A 17,511-nucleotide genomic window follows, 5' to 3' on the forward strand; every position below is an offset into this window, starting at 1 on the left:
GGTTATTTAAACCCAGTTGGCCCGCCGACTTTTGTGCGGGCTTGTTTTTCTGTTTGTGTTGGTGGTGTTTCGTATAGTGGATTTCAGTCCTACTTTTATTGGACAGTATTTTGACGCGCCCGTTGTTTGTGTGGCGTCGCCGTTTATGTGATTATTTCTGGGTGAAATAATAAATCCACTCGATTGAGATTACCCTGCTCTCTGCACCTGACTCTTTCATGTCCACCATTGGAATTGTTACAGAAGCCCGCACCACCCATGGAGTCAGCAGAAGCAGCAACCACCCCTCTTCCATCGATGGAGGAGCGTGTCCTTCATCACACCGCCGTTCTCCATCGGATTGGGTCGGCGATGGACATGATGATGGAGAGGATGGAGCGATGGGAGAGGAGTGGTATCCCGACATCTACACCAGCTCCTTCACAGACGTCGCAACCTACTCCTTCAACGTCGGCATCTGGTTCAGGCGCATTGCGTCTCGCGCTCCCAAGGGAGTACGACGGAGCGGTGGCTGGGTGCCAGGGGTTTTTGCTCCAGTTGGAGCTCTACTTGGCCACCGTTCATCCGACTCCCTCTGGAGAGGAGAGTGTTAGCCTCCTCATCTCCTGTCTGACGGGTAGAGCCCTGGAATGGGCTAACGCGGTCTGGAACGGCCCAGACTCGGTTAGAGAACACTACCCAGAGTTCACCCGCCGCTTTCGGGCCGTATTTGACCACCCTCAGGAAGGCCGAGCGGTGGGTGAGCGACTGTTCCACCTCAGACAGGAGACGAGGAGTGCGCAAGACTTCGCCTTGGAGTTCCGGACCTTGGCTGCTGGTGCGGGGTGGAATGACAGGGCCCTGATGGACCATTACCGATGTAGCCTTCGGGAGGACGTCCGTCGGGAGCTAGCTTGTCGAGACACTACACTCTCCCTCGATGAGCTCATTGACATGTCTATACGACTGGACAACCTGCTAGCTGCCCGCGGGCGTTCAGAGGGGGTCCTGTCAGTTCCACCTCCCAGCCCTCCCGCTCCAACTCCGATGGAGTTGGGAGGGGCTGCATCTAGGGGGGCCGGAGGAGGTGGCTTCTCTTGCACCTATTGTGGCCGAAGAAGACACACTTCGGACCGGTGCTGGAGGAGTGCCTCTGGGAGTAGAGATGGCAGGCGGAATACTTCTCGGTCACCCCAGGTGAGTAGGCACAAGACTCACCCAGAGCTTCCTGTCGGTCACATGTTTTTGGTTATTTTTTTCCCTGCGTTTTTCCCCTCTCTCCAGCATAAGGCGCTAGTAGACTCAGGCGCAGCTGGGAGTTTTATGGATCGCGGACTCGCCCGTAAGTTGGGTATTCCGTTGGTGCAGATAGACCCACCTTTCCCTGTGCACTCCTTAGATAGCCGACCGTTAGGGTCAGGGCTGATCAGGGAGGCCACGATTCCGCTGGACATGGTAACGCAGGGGGATCATAGGGAGCAGATTAGTTTCTACCTTATTGATTCACCTGGGTTTCCGGTGGTGTTGGGGGTTCCCTGGCTAGCCATTCACAATCCCCTCATTTCCTGGAGACAGGGAGCTCTTCAGGGGTGGTCAGAGGAGTGTTCAGGTAGGTGTGTGGGAGTTTCCATCGGTGCCACATCGGTGGAGAGTCCAGACCAGGTTTCCACTGTGCGCATTCCCCCAGAATATGCCGATTTGGCTATCGCTTTTAGTAAGAAGAAAGCGACCAAATTACCACCTCATCGACGGTGGGATTGCGTGATAAACCTCCAGGAGAACGCTGCACTTCCCAGGAGTCATGTGTACCCATTGTCACAGGAGGAGACGTTGGCTATGGAGACATATGTCACGGAAACTCTGAGACAGGGGTTCATTCGGCCCTCCATGTCACCCGCCTCCTCGAGTTTCTTTTTTGTGAGAAAGAAGGAGGGAGGTCTGCGTCCGTGCATTGATTATCGAGGTCTAAATTCAATCACAGTGGGATTTAGTTATCCGCTACCTCTCATCGCTACGGCGGTGGAATCATTCCACGGAGCACGTTTTTTTACAAAACTGGACCTCAGGAGCGCGTATAATCTGGTGCGTATTCGGGGAGGAGACGAGTGGAAAACAGCGTTTAGTACCACATCAGGCCACTATGAGTACCTCGTCATGCCGTATGGGTTAAAGAATGCTCCAGCCGTCTTCCAATCCTTTGTAGATGAGATTCTCAGGGACTTGCACGGGCAGGGTGTGGTAGTGTATATTGATGACATCTTGATCTATTCTGCCACACGCGCCGCGCATGTCTCCCTGGTGCGCAGGGTCCTTGGGCGGCTGCTGGAGCATGACCTATACGTCAAGGCTGAGAAATGTGTGTTCTCCAAACAAGCAGTTTCCTTCCTGGGTTATCGCATTTCCACCTCAGGGGTGGTGATGGAGAGTGACCGCGTTAACGCCGTGCGTAATTGGCCGACTCCGACCACGGTAAAGGAGGTGCAGCGGTTTTTAGGGTTTGCCAATTACTACCGGAGGTTTATCCGGGGTTTTGGCCAAGTGGCGGCACCCATTACCTCACTGCTAAAGGGAGGGCCGGTGCGTCTACAGTGGTCGGCCGAGGCAGAGGGAGCTTTCAACCAGTTGAAGGCACGGTTTACTGAGGCTCCCGTGTTGGCGCATCCGGACCCTTCATTAGCGTTCATAGTGGAGGTGGATGCGTCCGAGGCTGGTGTTGGAGCCGTGCTATCACAGCGCTCGGGCACGCCACCGAAGCTCCGTCCCTGTGCTTTCTTTTCTAAGAAGCTGGGTCCGGCGGAGCGGAACTATGATGTGGGGGACAGGGAGCTACTAGCTATGGTAAAAGCCCTGAAGGTGTGGAGACACTGGCTTGAGGGGGCTAAGTACCCTTTTCTCATCTGGACTGACCACCGCAATCTGGAGTATATCCGAGAAGACTGAATCCGCGTCAGGCGAGGTGGGCCATGTTCTTTACTCGTTTTAGATTCACGATCTCTTACCGACCAGGTTCCCTCAACACTAAGGCCGACGCGCTGTCTCGTCTCTATGACACGTATGACCAACCCATCGATCCGACTCCCATCCTTCCCGCCTCTTGTCTGGTGGCCCCGGTGGTATGGGAGGTGGACGCGGACATCGAGCGGGCGTTGAGGGTAGAACCTGTGCCGTCCCAGTGTCCGACTGGCCTTAAGTACGTACCGCTTGGTGTCCGGGATCGATTGATTCGGTGGGCTCACACACTACCTTCTTCGGGTCATCCGGGGATGGAGAGGACAGTGCGGGGTCTTAGAGGGAAATACTGGTGGCCCACCTTGGCTAAGGACGTGAGACTCTATGTCTCCTCCTGCTCGGTATGCGCTCAGAGTAAGGCTCCTAGGCACCTACCGAGAGGGAAGTTACAACCCCTTCCGGTTCCACAACGGCCATGGTCTCATCTCTCGGTAGATTTTTTGACTGATCTTCCTCCATCTCAGGGGAACACTACCGTTCTGGTTGTTGTGGATCGGTTCTCTAAGTCCTGTCGTCTCCTCCCATTGCCTGGTCTCCCTACGGCCCTACAGACTGCGGAGGCTCTATTTACCCACGTCTTCCGGCATTACGGGGTGCCGGAGGACATCGTATCTGATCGAGGTCCCCAGTTCACGTCCCGAGTGTGGAGGTCGTTTATGGAGCGTCTGGGGGTCTCGGTCAGCCTCACCTCTGGGTATCACCCCGAAAGTAATGGGCAGGTGGAAAGAGTGAACCAGGAAGTGGGTAGGTTTCTGAGCTCGTATTGCCAGGACCGGCCAGGAGAATGGGCGAGGTACGTCCCGTGGGCGGAGTTGGCTCAGAACTCACTCCGCCACTCATCAACGAACATGTCGCCCTTCGAATGTGTACTGGGGTACCAGCCGGTCCTGGCTCCGTGGCATCAGAGCCAGACCGACGCTCCTGCGGTGGAGGAGTGGGTACAGCGCTCTAGAGAGACCTGGCGAGCGGTCCAGGACTCTCTCAGGCAGGCCAGTGAACGGCAGAAGAGGAGCGCTGACCGCCACCGCAGTGAGGCCCCTGTGTTCGCACCAGGGGACAGGGTCTGGCTCTCGGCCCGAAACCTGCCCCTCCGCCTGCCCTGCCGGAAGCTGGGGCCGCAGTGTGTGGGGCCATTTAAAGTCCTGAGGAGGATAAACGAGGTGTGTTATAGGTTACAACTTCCCTCTTACTATCGTATTAACCCCTCGTTTCATGTGTCTCTCCTCAGGCCGGTGGTAGCTGGTCCCCTGCAGGAAGGTGAGGTACCGGAGGTCCCTCCTCCCCCTCTCGACATCGAGGGGTCCCCGGCGTATAGGATACGAGCCATTCTGGACTCAAGACGCCAGGTGAGGGGCCTGCAGTACCTCGTGGACTGGGAGGGGTACGGTCCGGAGGAGAGATGCTGGGTACCGGTGGGGGACATTTTGGATCCGTCCCTCTTGAGGGACTTTCACCGCCTCCATCCGGATCGCCCTGCTCCTCGCCCTCCGGGTCGTCCTCGAGGCCGGGGTCGGCGCGCTGCGGGAGCCGCGCGTCGGGAGGGGGGTACTGTTACGAATCCCGCCGAGGATGGTGCCTCTTCCCGTTCGGGCGGCGCTCGGCGGTCGTCGTCTCCGGTCTACTAGCTGCCACCGATCCCCTTTTCTGTTTTCTTTTGAGTTTGTCTAATTTGTATCACCTGTTTTGTGTTTAGGGTAGGGGGTTATTTAAACCCAGTTGGCCCGCCGACTTTTGTGCGGGCTTGTTTTTCTGTTTGTGTTGGTGGTGTTTCGTATAGTGGATTTCAGTCCTACTTTTATTGGACAGTATTTTGACGCGCCCGTTGTTTGTGTGGCGTCGCCGTTTATGTGATTATTTCTGGGTGAAATAATAAATCCACTCGATTGAGATTACCCTGCTCTCTGCACCTGACTCTTTCATGTCCACCATTGGAATTGTTACATGTGCTATTGACTGTACGTTTGTTTATGTGTGTCACGCCCTGACCGCAGAGAGCCTTTTTATTTCTCGATTTTGTTAGGTCAGGGTGTGATTTGGGTGGGCATTCTATGTTCTCTATTTCTTTGTTTTTGGCCGAGTGTGGTTCCCAATCAGAGGCAGCTGTCTATCGTTGTCTCTGATTGGGAATCATACTTAGGCAGCCTGTTTTGCCACCTTAGTTGTGGGATGTTGTCTTCGTTTAAATGCATGTTAGCCTTACGGAGCTTCACGTTAGTTTTTGTTTTGTTGGCGACATTTTAAAAAATAAAGAAAAATGTACGCACACCACGCTGCACCTTGGTCCGGTCATTTTCAAGACGACGGTCGTGACAATGTGTAACTCTGGGTTGTTGTTTTTGTCACACTGCTTTGCTTTATCTTGGCCAGGTCGCAGTTGTAAATGAGAACTTGTTCTCAACTGGCCTACCTTGTTAAATAAAGGTGAAAAAAAAGTTTGTCTTATGGTCATTTTTGACCCGGCAGTTATAAAATAATTTACACACCACAAAAACCATAAAGACACACACACACACACACACACACACACACACACACACACACACACACACACACACACACACACACAAACACACACACACACACAATGAGAAATTAAGATTATGTGTGCTACTGATATAACTCAGCCAGCAGCTCCTGAAGAGGAAGATCACCAAGGTTGGCACAGTTAGAAAAAAGAAGCCTGAGTTCCCCCCTGCACTCCTCGCAACAAGGGGGAGAGAGACCTTCTCATCAAAGTTTGCCTTCACCCACACCACCACTCTAGTTTCTTACCTCCCAAAGAGGAACAAGAATGTGGTCCTCCTGAGCACACTGCACAAAACGGCTGAGATCAGTGATCGTGAGTACAGGAAGCAAGCCATCATCCTGGACTACAACGACAACAAAGGAGGCATGGACAACCTGGACAATGTGAGTGGAACGTACAGCTGCAGGAGGATGACTGCCCGCTGGCCCCTGGTCATCTTCCATAACATCATTGATGTGTCCTCATAGAATGCCTTCGTAATATGGAACAAGATCAACCCTACCTGGATGCCTGATTAGCGGAACAAGAGGAGGGTATTCCTGGAGCAGCTGGGAAAGGCACTTGTAACCCCACACATTCAAAGAAGGGAGCGCCTCCCCCGCACAGCAGCCTCTTCAGCGCTTGTGAAAGCTGTTCAGGGGGCTGAATCTTGTCCTGATCCACCTGAGGCTGCAGTTGGGGCAGGTAAAAGGAGGAGATTACAATTCTGCCCCCCAAAGAAGGACTGTAAAACAAATACTATATGCTGCACATGTGAGAAATATATCTGTAAAGTCTATGCACACACACTTGCATACTCTCCTACATGTGGTAATTAGAGTTGATTGATTTATGTTCCTCGCATTTGTGTTTTGTTTAATATCTATTATGTTATTTTATTCTTATTTATTGTTGTTGTTTATACACCTTGTGGGTGGGGGCAATGGTTAAAAAATGGGAGTTGAATTCCTCATTGTACAGTATATAAGAATATATCATTATGTTGCCAAACCAAAAAAAGTTCAGGACTGTTATTGTTTCCCTTCAATGTATGTTTACACCTATGCAGTACCGTTAGCAATAATAATAATAATAATAAACCTCTACTTTAGTAAAGAAAACAATTATGACAGGTGTGCTGTAATAAAAACGAATGGTATCCACTGATTAAATGCAGTCTTTCTGCATTATGAAGAGGGAAAACCCAGATATTCACAAAGTTTGTGATGAATGACAGGTTGTTTCTTCAAGCAAAATAGATTTGGAGTTTAACATTTAATTAAGCTGCTTTATTTTAGGGATTTAGTGAAGGCGGGTCATTTGTGACCCTTAGGACAAGGGGACTATACAGAATGTTAAGACTAGACAGGGTTTAAAGTGAACTGTTTGCGTGTGATCAGGGGTATATTCATTCCGCCGATTCTGTTGAAAGACATTTCTTAAACGGAAGCAAACGGCACAAAACAGGGATAAAATACCTGAATTTGTCCAATAGAAACTCTCGTTTGCAACTGTTGGTCTAATAATTACACCCTAGATCAGCTAGATGCAGGCAAGTCCATATTGATTGGGTCACTGTCTTTCCATATATCACTGTCTGTCACTTCAAATCTTTCTCTCGACCTGTGTGCACCTATGTTGTAAACTTTCATTCATAGGATAGGTTGTAGCAACCTCATGATGGGTATAGGGAAAAATGTTGTGTAAAGTAGTAACCTAAACCAATCGATGTTACATTGAACTGGGTGAATGGAATATGAATGAAAGGAAAGGGGGATACATAGTCAGTTGTACAACTGAATGCACTCAACTGAAATGTGTCTTCCGCATTTAACCCAACCCCTCTGAATCAGAGAGGTGCGGGGGGGCTGCCATAATCGACATCCACATCTTGACAGTCATCCAATATGCTGTAATAGAAATAAGGCCATGCTCATAGAAATGTTTTTTTGTCCTCCCTCATCTTAAACTACATCGATGTACACTGTTGGCATCCTACAAGTACATGTTTTCAAAACATATCATTTGAGATGGATAATGTACCCGTAACACCCCCAACAAAAAATTACATAACAAGTACAAATGTGGTCACAAAAAATGTGTATATTCAGCACACTCAAAGGAATCACACCTGCAAAGCCTGTTACGCACCTGCATAAATTAAGTCTGAATACCAACTACTGAGAAGTGCGTAGGAAAGGTGTGCGTAGGAAAGGTGTGCGTAGGAAAGGGGTACATTTCCTGCATCTGAATAGGGCCCCTAATGCATCAATTCAAGGTTTTAAAGGAATTACACATACATGCTTTCCTTATGATTATATTTTATATGCACTATTTTAGCAATGTGTGGCTAGGTAGTACCGGAAATAAAGGTAGAGCTAGTACAAAACACAAGCCATTATATTTGAGGTACAGCCATGAATGAATACCACTTAAAGGGGTAGCTAGATCACGCAATCAATTTAAACAGAGATGTTGCCAATCAGTTCTATTCATTTCTGGATGAGGCCTTTCGATTTTTATTAACATGCATTGTACAATCTAGACAACAATATGGACTCAGCTTCACTTGAAACTCTTTTACCTCCTTAAAAACCTTCTTAAATGTTCAGTGTACAGTCACTTAAAATGTATTTGAGCAATAGCAGTTTATACTGCTCAAAGAAGAACTCAAAAGTAGATTGTTTGATAATTGGGTAACACTTTACTTGACATCTAGCACCATAACACGTTATGCCACTGTAATAACCATGTCATATGTCAAAACAGCTGACATTACTTGTCATAACCTGTTATAATATGGTCATAACACTGTCATGACACATATATTTAGACTTGTTGTGTTATATATTGTGTAATTTTGTGTAAAAACACACAAAGCAAAACATTCCAATACACCACAGCCTATGTGTCAACAGTATGTTTATGTATTGTTGTTGTAAAAAAAAATATGACCATGCTAAATTATCAATTGCGTACACATGTCAGACATGCACCTACCCCAGTGCTCTGTTGCTGATGCCTGGGAAGAATGCAGGAGCAGATTTCAGGAGCAGGACAAGAAACGTTATTTTTGATGACTAAGGGCATGCAGTTAAATTAATGTTAAATAAAGGTTAACTTCTTGCGACTACAGGGGGTGCTGTTCCGAATTAGCATTTTGTCGTCTCCAAATTAAACTGCCTAGTACTCAATTCTTGCTCGTACAATATGCATATTATTAATTATATTGGATAGAAAACACCTTCTAGTTTCATACAACGTTGAAATGATGTCTGTGGGTGACCCAGAACTCTTTCTACAGCGAAATCCATGACAGACAGTGAAAGGTCTGAGAGCGAAGCTCTGGTTTCAGATCAGTTTTTAAGGTCTCTGTCTATCCTATGGAACGACACGAACTGCACCCGCCTTCCCCTGGATGTCAGTAACCAATGAGAAGTGGAATGGGCCTTCTCCGTAGCTCTCAGAGGTTATAAAAGACCAAGGAGTGAGAGTAGCCCCCCTTTCGACGCTCGCCCTTACGCAGGAAGGGACCTCCGGACGCCATTTTCACAGGCTCGGTTATCAACTTGAAATGTATCCGTCTGTAATTTAATTCGATATAGGACTTAGAAACATCATAAGGTAGTTAATTTAAACCGTTTTATAGCAATTTATATCCGTTTAGTGCGATTTTGAGGAATTTCTTTGTTGTGCACTCTGAAACTTTGGACACGTTTTGGGGTCCCGTTCGATCGTTAGTGGATATTTCGAAGGACAGAGGACATCTATCGACCAAAAGACGTTTATAACATAGAAAGGATACATTGCCCAAGAATATGATGGAAGAACAGCTCAAAGTAAGCAATATTTAATATGATAAATTGTTGTTCTGTCGAAATATTTTAAACGCATATTTCGCCATTTTGTTTGGTATAGCTTCACTTGGCGAACCCTGTATTGAAAAGTAAGGATAATTTTACAAATGTAAATCAGCGGTTGCATTAAGAACTAATTTGTCTTTCGATTCCTGTCAACCCTGTATTTTTTAGTCAAGTATATGATTAGCTTTCAATTAAACTAGATCACTCTGATAGATGACGTCAGACATATTGAGGCTTGATTTCCTAGTATTTTTATTGTGTAACCACGGTTTTGTATGGCTAAATATGCACCTTTTCGAACAAACTGTATATGTATGTTGTAAAATGATGTTACAGGAGTGTCATCGGAAGAATTCTGAGAAGGTTAGTGAAAAAATTAATATCTTTTGGCGGTGATTACGTTATAGCGCTCTTTGGCTGGAATCGATGCTCTGGTAACGTTTGCACATGTAGTATGCTAACTTATCGATTTATTGTGTTTTCGCTGAAAAACGCTTAGAAAATCTGAAATATGGTCTGAAATCACAAGAACTGGGTCTTTCCATTGCTATGCTTTGTCTATTTTTATGAAATGTTTTATGATGAGTAAATTGGTCATACACGTTGCTCTATCTAGTAATTCTAGTCGATTTGTGATGGTCGGTGCAATTGTAAACTGTGATTTCTACCTGAAATATGCACTTTTTTCTAACAAAAACTATCCTATACCATGAATATGTTATCAGACTGTCATCTGATGGTTTTTTTTATAGGTTATTGGCTATCAATATCTTAGTTGAGCCGAATTGGTGATAGCACCTGAAGGAGTAAGAAACTGATGGAGTTAGAATAGTGGTGTATTTTGCTAACGTGTTTAGCTAATAGATTTACATATTTTGTCTTCCCTGTAAAACATTTTAAAAATCTGAAATGGTGGCTTTATTCACAAGATCTGTATCTTTCATCTGGTGTCTTGGACTTGTGATTTAATGATATTTAGATGCTACTATCTACTTGTGAAGCTATGCTAGCTATGCTAATCAGTGTGTGGGGGGTGGGGGGTGATCCCGGATACGGGGTTGAGGTTCGGTAAAGGTTAAATAAATAAATGAATGTATGTGAATGTATGGATGTGTTCGTAAATTCAATCTGGAGTACCAGAGGGCGCTCAGAGGGCGCTCTGGGTGTTCGTAAATTCAATCTGGAGTACCAGAGTGCGCTCAGAGGGCGCTCTGGGTGTTCGTAAATTCAATCTGGAGTACCAGAGTGCGCTCAGAGGGCACTCTGGGTGTTCGTAAATTTAGAGCGTTGTCAGGCAGTCAAGCCCCCAAGCTAAATGGCTAAAGTTGGCTAGCTTGCTAGCTACTTCCAGACACAAATGAGAGAACACATCTCTCTGACCATTTTTCTCGCCCTAGCAGAGCTGGTTAGGCTATTTTCATGTTATCCAGAACGTTGGTGACAGTAACTGGGTATTCGCAACAATTGATTTATGCTTTTTTGCTGATGTTTACTGGGTGTTATATTCAATGGGTGTTGAGCGTTTGTAAATTCAGCAGTTATTCTGCGCTCTGTCACACTCAGACGAGAGTGCTCTGAAATCGGAGAAGATAGCCAAAGTGAATTTACGAACACACCCTTAAATGATTATGATGGTCATAATACTTCTTGACAGTGTCATAAAGTGTATTTTCTTAGCCCAAGTAAAGTGACATAGGATGGACATAATGCTTCATGACAGTGTCATAAAGTGTATATTTGACAAGTTATGTAAAATAAGATGGGGATAAATTTGACTTTAAAGAATTCACTACAACAAAAACAAAGGATTTAAGAGACAAACGTTCAAATTAAATTAAACTTCTTGGAAGGTAAAACAAATATTTTAATTAATATGGGTTTTGACTCTAATATAGGTGTCATAACCAGCCATAATATAACGCTATATATGTCACAACAGTTGTAAATATATGGGTAATGACGGTGTTATGACCATATTATGACAGGTTATGACAAGTTATGTCAGCTGTTATGACATTATGACATGGTTGTGACCATGTCATAATGTGTTATGACTCTGGGTGTCAAATAAAGTATTACCGATAATTGTTGTTGGGATTGATCTTGGGTATTCTGCATAATTTCCTTTCAGATATTTTGCTCAGGGAACTTACCCCATTCATCACAAAGATGGCAACCCTCTGCTTTATTCATCAATAAGGATATAAACTCTTGAAAATAAAAAGTGTATTTATTTATTTAACTTCTCACAGCTACAGAGAGAAAGGAAGAAAAAAGGGGGTAGAAATTATCAAATATCAGAGCTCGATAGGCTCACATCATACACAAGAATATGAATTATTATTCATACAAAGTAGCAATATATTAATTAGTATAATATATTAATAATAAACGTGTTTAAAAATTAAATAACATTACAGAAATGGGAAGTTGGACATTTTATTCTCGTGGTATAAAAAAGGTGTGGAATTCTCATGTTTCATACAGTGTTTAATCAAGGCATGATATTCACAGTTAAACAAAGTGATACAACCAACAGGTCTAAAAAATGTAATTAGCTTAAGGAGAAAAGTTGTGTATCTTATTAATTATTCATTTGTAAGGTGTGTATCTTATTAATTTGTTAAGGCCAGTGCTTTTCCAATATGCTGCCCGTCTGCCCCTGACTTGTTTTTTCAGAGGATAGAGGAAGTCCAAAACAATCTGTTGGTAGTCTTGCTAGCCATTCCCTCAGGTACCTCTCCCTCACACGCTGGCTGGATGGCTGGCCGGAGAAGCAACCTTCAAAGAACTAGTGGACTTGTTACATTCCAATTGAGGGCAGAATAGAAATCGACTTCTCATTAAATCTGTGAGGCTGTAAAAACAGTAGGTCTTTCAGGACTGACCAAGGAAGGACTGCATTTATGGTATGGCTCAACCTTTTGTAATTCCACATGGTCTGCGATCAGAGTGACCATAATTAAATGACACCGCGCCTTATGAGTCCACCATACGGGTATATTTCATTCACTTGGCTCTTGATCTGCAAGAGCAGTTAGAGGACAAAGCATCACTCAGTGTTACAGTCCTTTAGCAGGAAACTTTGTTGACAGTATTTTAAATTACCTCTGTTCATCGTAGGTGTTTGGGAATCAGGCTGTGCACCATCCAGTTAGATGCTCTCTTGGGTGCTTACCCTGCTTGTCTTATCCCAAATTAGCTACTTTCTGTCTATTAGTGTGACAAAAGTACATCATTAAAAGTGGTATCTGTGCTTACAGTGCTTGCTTCCTCTTGATGTGTTTCCAAATCAACCTTTGCATATCAACGTGACATTGGGAAATTCAAAAAAAGCTTTTCTAGTTATTTTACTTAGGCTGAATTTTCAAAAAAACAAACAAATATTAACAAAAATATACTGTTATCATTTAAATCACAATATGCTATAAATAAATCTCCTTGGAAGCGTAGAATTCTTCATGCAAAGACAAGTCCAGCCAAGTTAAGTTGAGGATGATGCTATAAATATGAACGTTTGTCAACAATTATTATTATATTATATACATATATTAATTGTATTGTGCAGGGAGACACACATTTCCCTTCCCTCATTTCCCCTTCTTCCGTTGACCCTGAAGTAAGATTGATAAAATGTATTTAGCATATTGATAAACTCCCAGATGCAAGCAGGCCCATTAAGGTAGTAGGGAACTGGGCTGAGCAGAGACCTCTCAGGTCCTTCCGGTAGGACTCCCCTTCCCCTTTTCCCATGTTCTTAAGTGATAACAGCCACAGCCAATGTTCACGCTTCATTTCATTTCATTATCGCATCCCATTCGCCTCATCGCCTCAGTTCCCAGGCTACCCTTTCATCTCAGCATGCAGGCAATCACTAATAGACAGCAAACATAATGGGGGGCTTCTAATCCAAGGTTTGTGAAACCAATTTACTGTCCTCCTAAAGAATTTACTAGAGAAAAAATGCTCTGCACAACTACACATGTAGGCACACTAGATGCAAACGATTTCATGCCTCACCTTGTACTTTTCACATATGGTTTTGCATTATCATCTTATATGCATACAGTGGCAAGAAAAAGTAGTATGTGAACCCTTTGGAATACCTGGATTTCTGAATGAATTGGTCATAACATTTGATCTGATCTTCATCTAAGTCACAACAATAGACCAACACAGTGTGATTAAACTAATAACCCACACACAATTCTACGTTTTCATGTCTTTATTGAACATACCATGTAAACATTCACAGTGCAGGTTGGGAAAAGTATGTGAACCCTTAGATGTAATAACTGGTTGACCCTCCTTTAGCAGAAATAACCTCAACCAAACGTTTACTGTAGTTGAGGATCAGACCTGCACAACGGTCAGGAGGAATTTTGGACCATTCCTCTTAACAAAACTGTTTCAGTTCAGCAATATTTTTAGGATGTCTGGGGTGAACCACTCTCTTGAGGTCGTACCACAGCATATCAATCGGGTTGAGGTCAGGACTCTGACTGGGCCACTCCAGAAGGCGTATTTTCTTCTGTTTAAGCCATTCTGTTGTTGATTTACTTCTGTGTTTTGGGTTGTTGTCCTGTTGCATTACTCAACTTCTGTTGAGCTTCAATTGGCGGACAGATAGCCTTACATTCTCCTGCAAAATGTCTTGATAAACTTAATTAATTTAATAAATATTTCTGTCAATGATAGCAAGCTGTCCAGGCCCTGAGGCAGCAAAGCAGCCCCAAACCATGATAATCCCTCCACCATACTTTACAGTTGGGATAAGGTTTTGATGTTGGTGTGAAGTGCCTTTTTTTCTCCACACATAGTGTTGTGTGTTCCTTCCAAACAACTCAACTTTAGTTTAATCTGTCCACAGAATATTTTTCCAGTAGCGCTGTGGAACATCGATGTGCTCTTTTGCGAACCTCAGATATGCAGCAATGTTTTTTTTGGACAGCTGTGGCTTCGTCTGTGGTGTCCTCCCATAAAAACCATTCTTGTTTAGTGTTTTATGTATCGTAGACTAGTCAACAGAGATGTTAGCATGTTCCATAGATTTCTGTAAGTCTTCAGCTGACACTCCAGGATTCTTCTAAACCTTGTTGAGCATTCTGCGCTGTGCTCTTGCAGTCATCTTTGCAGGATGGCAACTCAGAAATCCAGGTCATTCCAAAGGGTTCACATACTTTTTCTTGCCACTGTATGTGCATAATGATTATATGCATTTTTTAAAATCTTGATTATAATGGTAATGATGATAATGATGATGATGATTATGATGATTTTCACACAAATTGTCCATTAAAATCAAGGCATGGATTATGCAAATGCTCGAGTTACTCATATCTCAACTAAAGACTTGGCCAAGTATGATTAAAGGAAGACTTTGCCTGTTTGCATGGTCTGAGACCAACAAAAAAAATGATAAAAAACATCAGTGGGTAAATGGGGTAACCTGTGAAGGTCACCGTTTCCTTGGCCCCCATATCTCATAATTTTGAGGTTTCATTGAATGTCACCTGGTCAGATGGAGCTTGGGTTGCTTTTCCCACACCGGAGCTTAGAAGACAAATGGTCTAGAGTTGTGATCAATAACACTTAGCCTAGCAGACCATACTGCTCCTTGTCCTCTAATTTTCTGTTGACCTTGACTTCATCCAACCTGAAAATTGTAGCTGCCATAAAATGTATCTCTCAATAACAATTGTTTTCTTCTTCACAGGGCGGCATGGACTCCAGGTTTCTCAGGGGGAACCCGCTGCGTGTGCAGGTTTTCATTTCAACCAACCACTCCGATTTTAACAAGGTTAAATTAAATGGCCATAGTTGGACTACTTGAAGTATTACCAGTAGCTATTTGAAAGCTTCCAGGTGAGTCAGACTGTTGCCCTTAACCAATTATACTTACTAATTAGTGTCTAATTGATGCTCAGAAGGAATAAAACTCACTATACCCAAACATGGACTCTGTAAATGACTGTCTTCTTTGGTTCATAGGACAATAACATAGATAAAGAATACTGAAGCAACATAGTGGCGATTTTAGCATGTACTGTATATATTGGTGGGGCAAACCCAAAAACTATATTTTAGATGCATGGTAGCAAAGCAACTACAAAACCCAACACAACACTAAACTGCACATTCAATGGACTATAACGGTGACAAACGGTGCCCACAAACTGTTAGGGCTTACACAAAGCTGTCCCAACAGCAGAGTCCCAACACCATACCACTGTTACACTTGGCTATCAGCAGAGCCTTGTCTGACAGCGAAACAGTTCATTCAGCCTCATTTACTGCCTTTAAAAAAAATGCTGATATGGCTAACTTGCTTAAACAAATGTGGTTTCTACTGACAATTGAGATGTACAAACTATGGCATAAGGGGACGACAAGCGGATAAGAGGCAATTCGTAATTTCAATTAAGACATTAATGAGCGAGCTAGGACGGACATAGTCAATATAACTATTTGATCAGCACTTTTGAAATGTACTGCGACAGAATTCAGAACATGGGCTGTTCTTACAGCATTCTCCCTGTACACCAAGTCAGACCGTAGGATAAATAAAAGGTGCATGTAAGCAGACAATGAAAGCGCTTACAATATTCGATGATGACATTTCTCTAAAACAGGCTATAGGCTACATGTGCACCACCAAGTCAGAAGAGTAGGCTAAATTATAAGGGGAAAAGGGACCAAATTATTAGGATGAGGCACATGGGATACTAACAGCATACTACACAACACACACTTAGTATTACTTTCTTAGCTACAGTATACATACCTCTCTGGCATGCTGCATAATTTATGCAGCAGCAAACAATACAATTTTGGACTCACCTTGTTGTGCTGTGCTCACTTGAACAGGAAAGTTGCGTGGCGGACCTTCGTGGGCAAATGTTGTCATCAAACTTGTTCCAAGTCCCTGACTTGGAATTCTGAGTTGGATGACGGACTTGGAATTCCGAGTTGGATGACGGTTCAAAATGTATTTTCGCAGTCGGAGCTCGTTCTTTATCGAGTTCCCAGTTATCTTGAACTCACTGAAGTCTGAGATTTCCCTATTTCCGAGTTTCCAGTTGTTTTGAAAGCGGTAGAAGTCATGCTGGATTGACAGCATGGCCTATGTTAAATGTTTATCATGTTAAGCTTGGAAAAGAGACCCTTGAACCACACATCCACTCCACTGGATAGCAGGCTAGTGATTGCTTTGCAATGTTTGCACTTAGCCACTGATTCCTTACAAACCACTCATTGTTGAATTTGCCATTTCCAACTTGTTGCGTAATGTTTATGTCCAATGGCCGATGAGCACCGATACGTTTTATCTACAATTTCTCTTCATAATTTTTCTTCATATGACAAGGATCGAAAAGATTTGCCAGTAGATTGTCGACTTGATTCATGACAATAACTGCTAGCTTGCTAGCTAAGATTTTGATCAGTCCAATCAAAGCTACTGTAGATATAACGTGCTTTGATGTCATTTTATTTGTGGCCAATGATCTTGAGCCTTCTTGTATGGGCACCTCTAATAACTCTATGGCAGCGTGCAAGGGGCTTGAATTTTCGAGCTCTCCCCAGAGATTTTGCAGTGACGTAGTGTCCCCATGAGTGACAGAACACTGATCCAATCATAGCGCAACTAGAGAACATTACCAACCCCTACGCTCCGTATTTTCCTCTGGCTGCCCCACCACCACAGAAAGCACTGAGCTAGGCTGAAACACATGTATTTTGGAGATGCCTTAATTAAGAAAGAAAAAAAGAGACCATGTTTGTATGCAGCTTTATTAACTCAATTATGTATTGATTTTTCTTACATTGTTTACGAACTGATATGTAACACATATTAATCCCAAAATAACAAGCAAAACAGGCAATCCCCCCCAAAAAAGATATAGTCTGTATATATATATATTTTCCAGCTAAACAGATGGGGCTCAAAACTGGTGGTTCTGTGCCCCAACTGCCCTGAATGACGGGTCGCCACTGAATGTACTGTATATGTGACCGACCGCCTCGATTCGGTCCTATGTAGCAAAATTTGAAATTCTGTTTTTTACATTGGATAAAAGTAGAGACTCTTAGCTAGAAAATAGTATATAATTGTCACGCCCTGATCTGTTTCACCTGTCCTTGTGCTTGTCTCCA

At 44.0% G+C, this 17,511-nt stretch overlaps 1 protein-coding gene across 1 annotated transcript in view; it reads left to right on the plus strand.

Annotated features, from left to right (window-relative positions):
* The first annotated feature begins 380 nt into the window (after positions 1 to 380).
* Positions 381 to 17,511, plus strand: part of LOC120057796 (contactin-associated protein-like 5) — a 177,057-nt gene continuing 159,926 nt past the window's right edge. Inside the window, exon 1 of the mRNA XM_039006262.1 lies at positions 381 to 507. Within this exon, the coding sequence (XP_038862190.1) occupies positions 381 to 507 (127 nt within the window). The remainder of the gene's footprint in view (positions 508 to 17,511) is intronic.

The sequence above is a fragment of the Salvelinus namaycush genome, chromosome 13 (assembly GCF_016432855.1).
Source record: "Salvelinus namaycush isolate Seneca chromosome 13, SaNama_1.0, whole genome shotgun sequence".
Taxonomy (NCBI): Eukaryota; Metazoa; Chordata; class Actinopteri; order Salmoniformes; family Salmonidae; genus Salvelinus; species Salvelinus namaycush.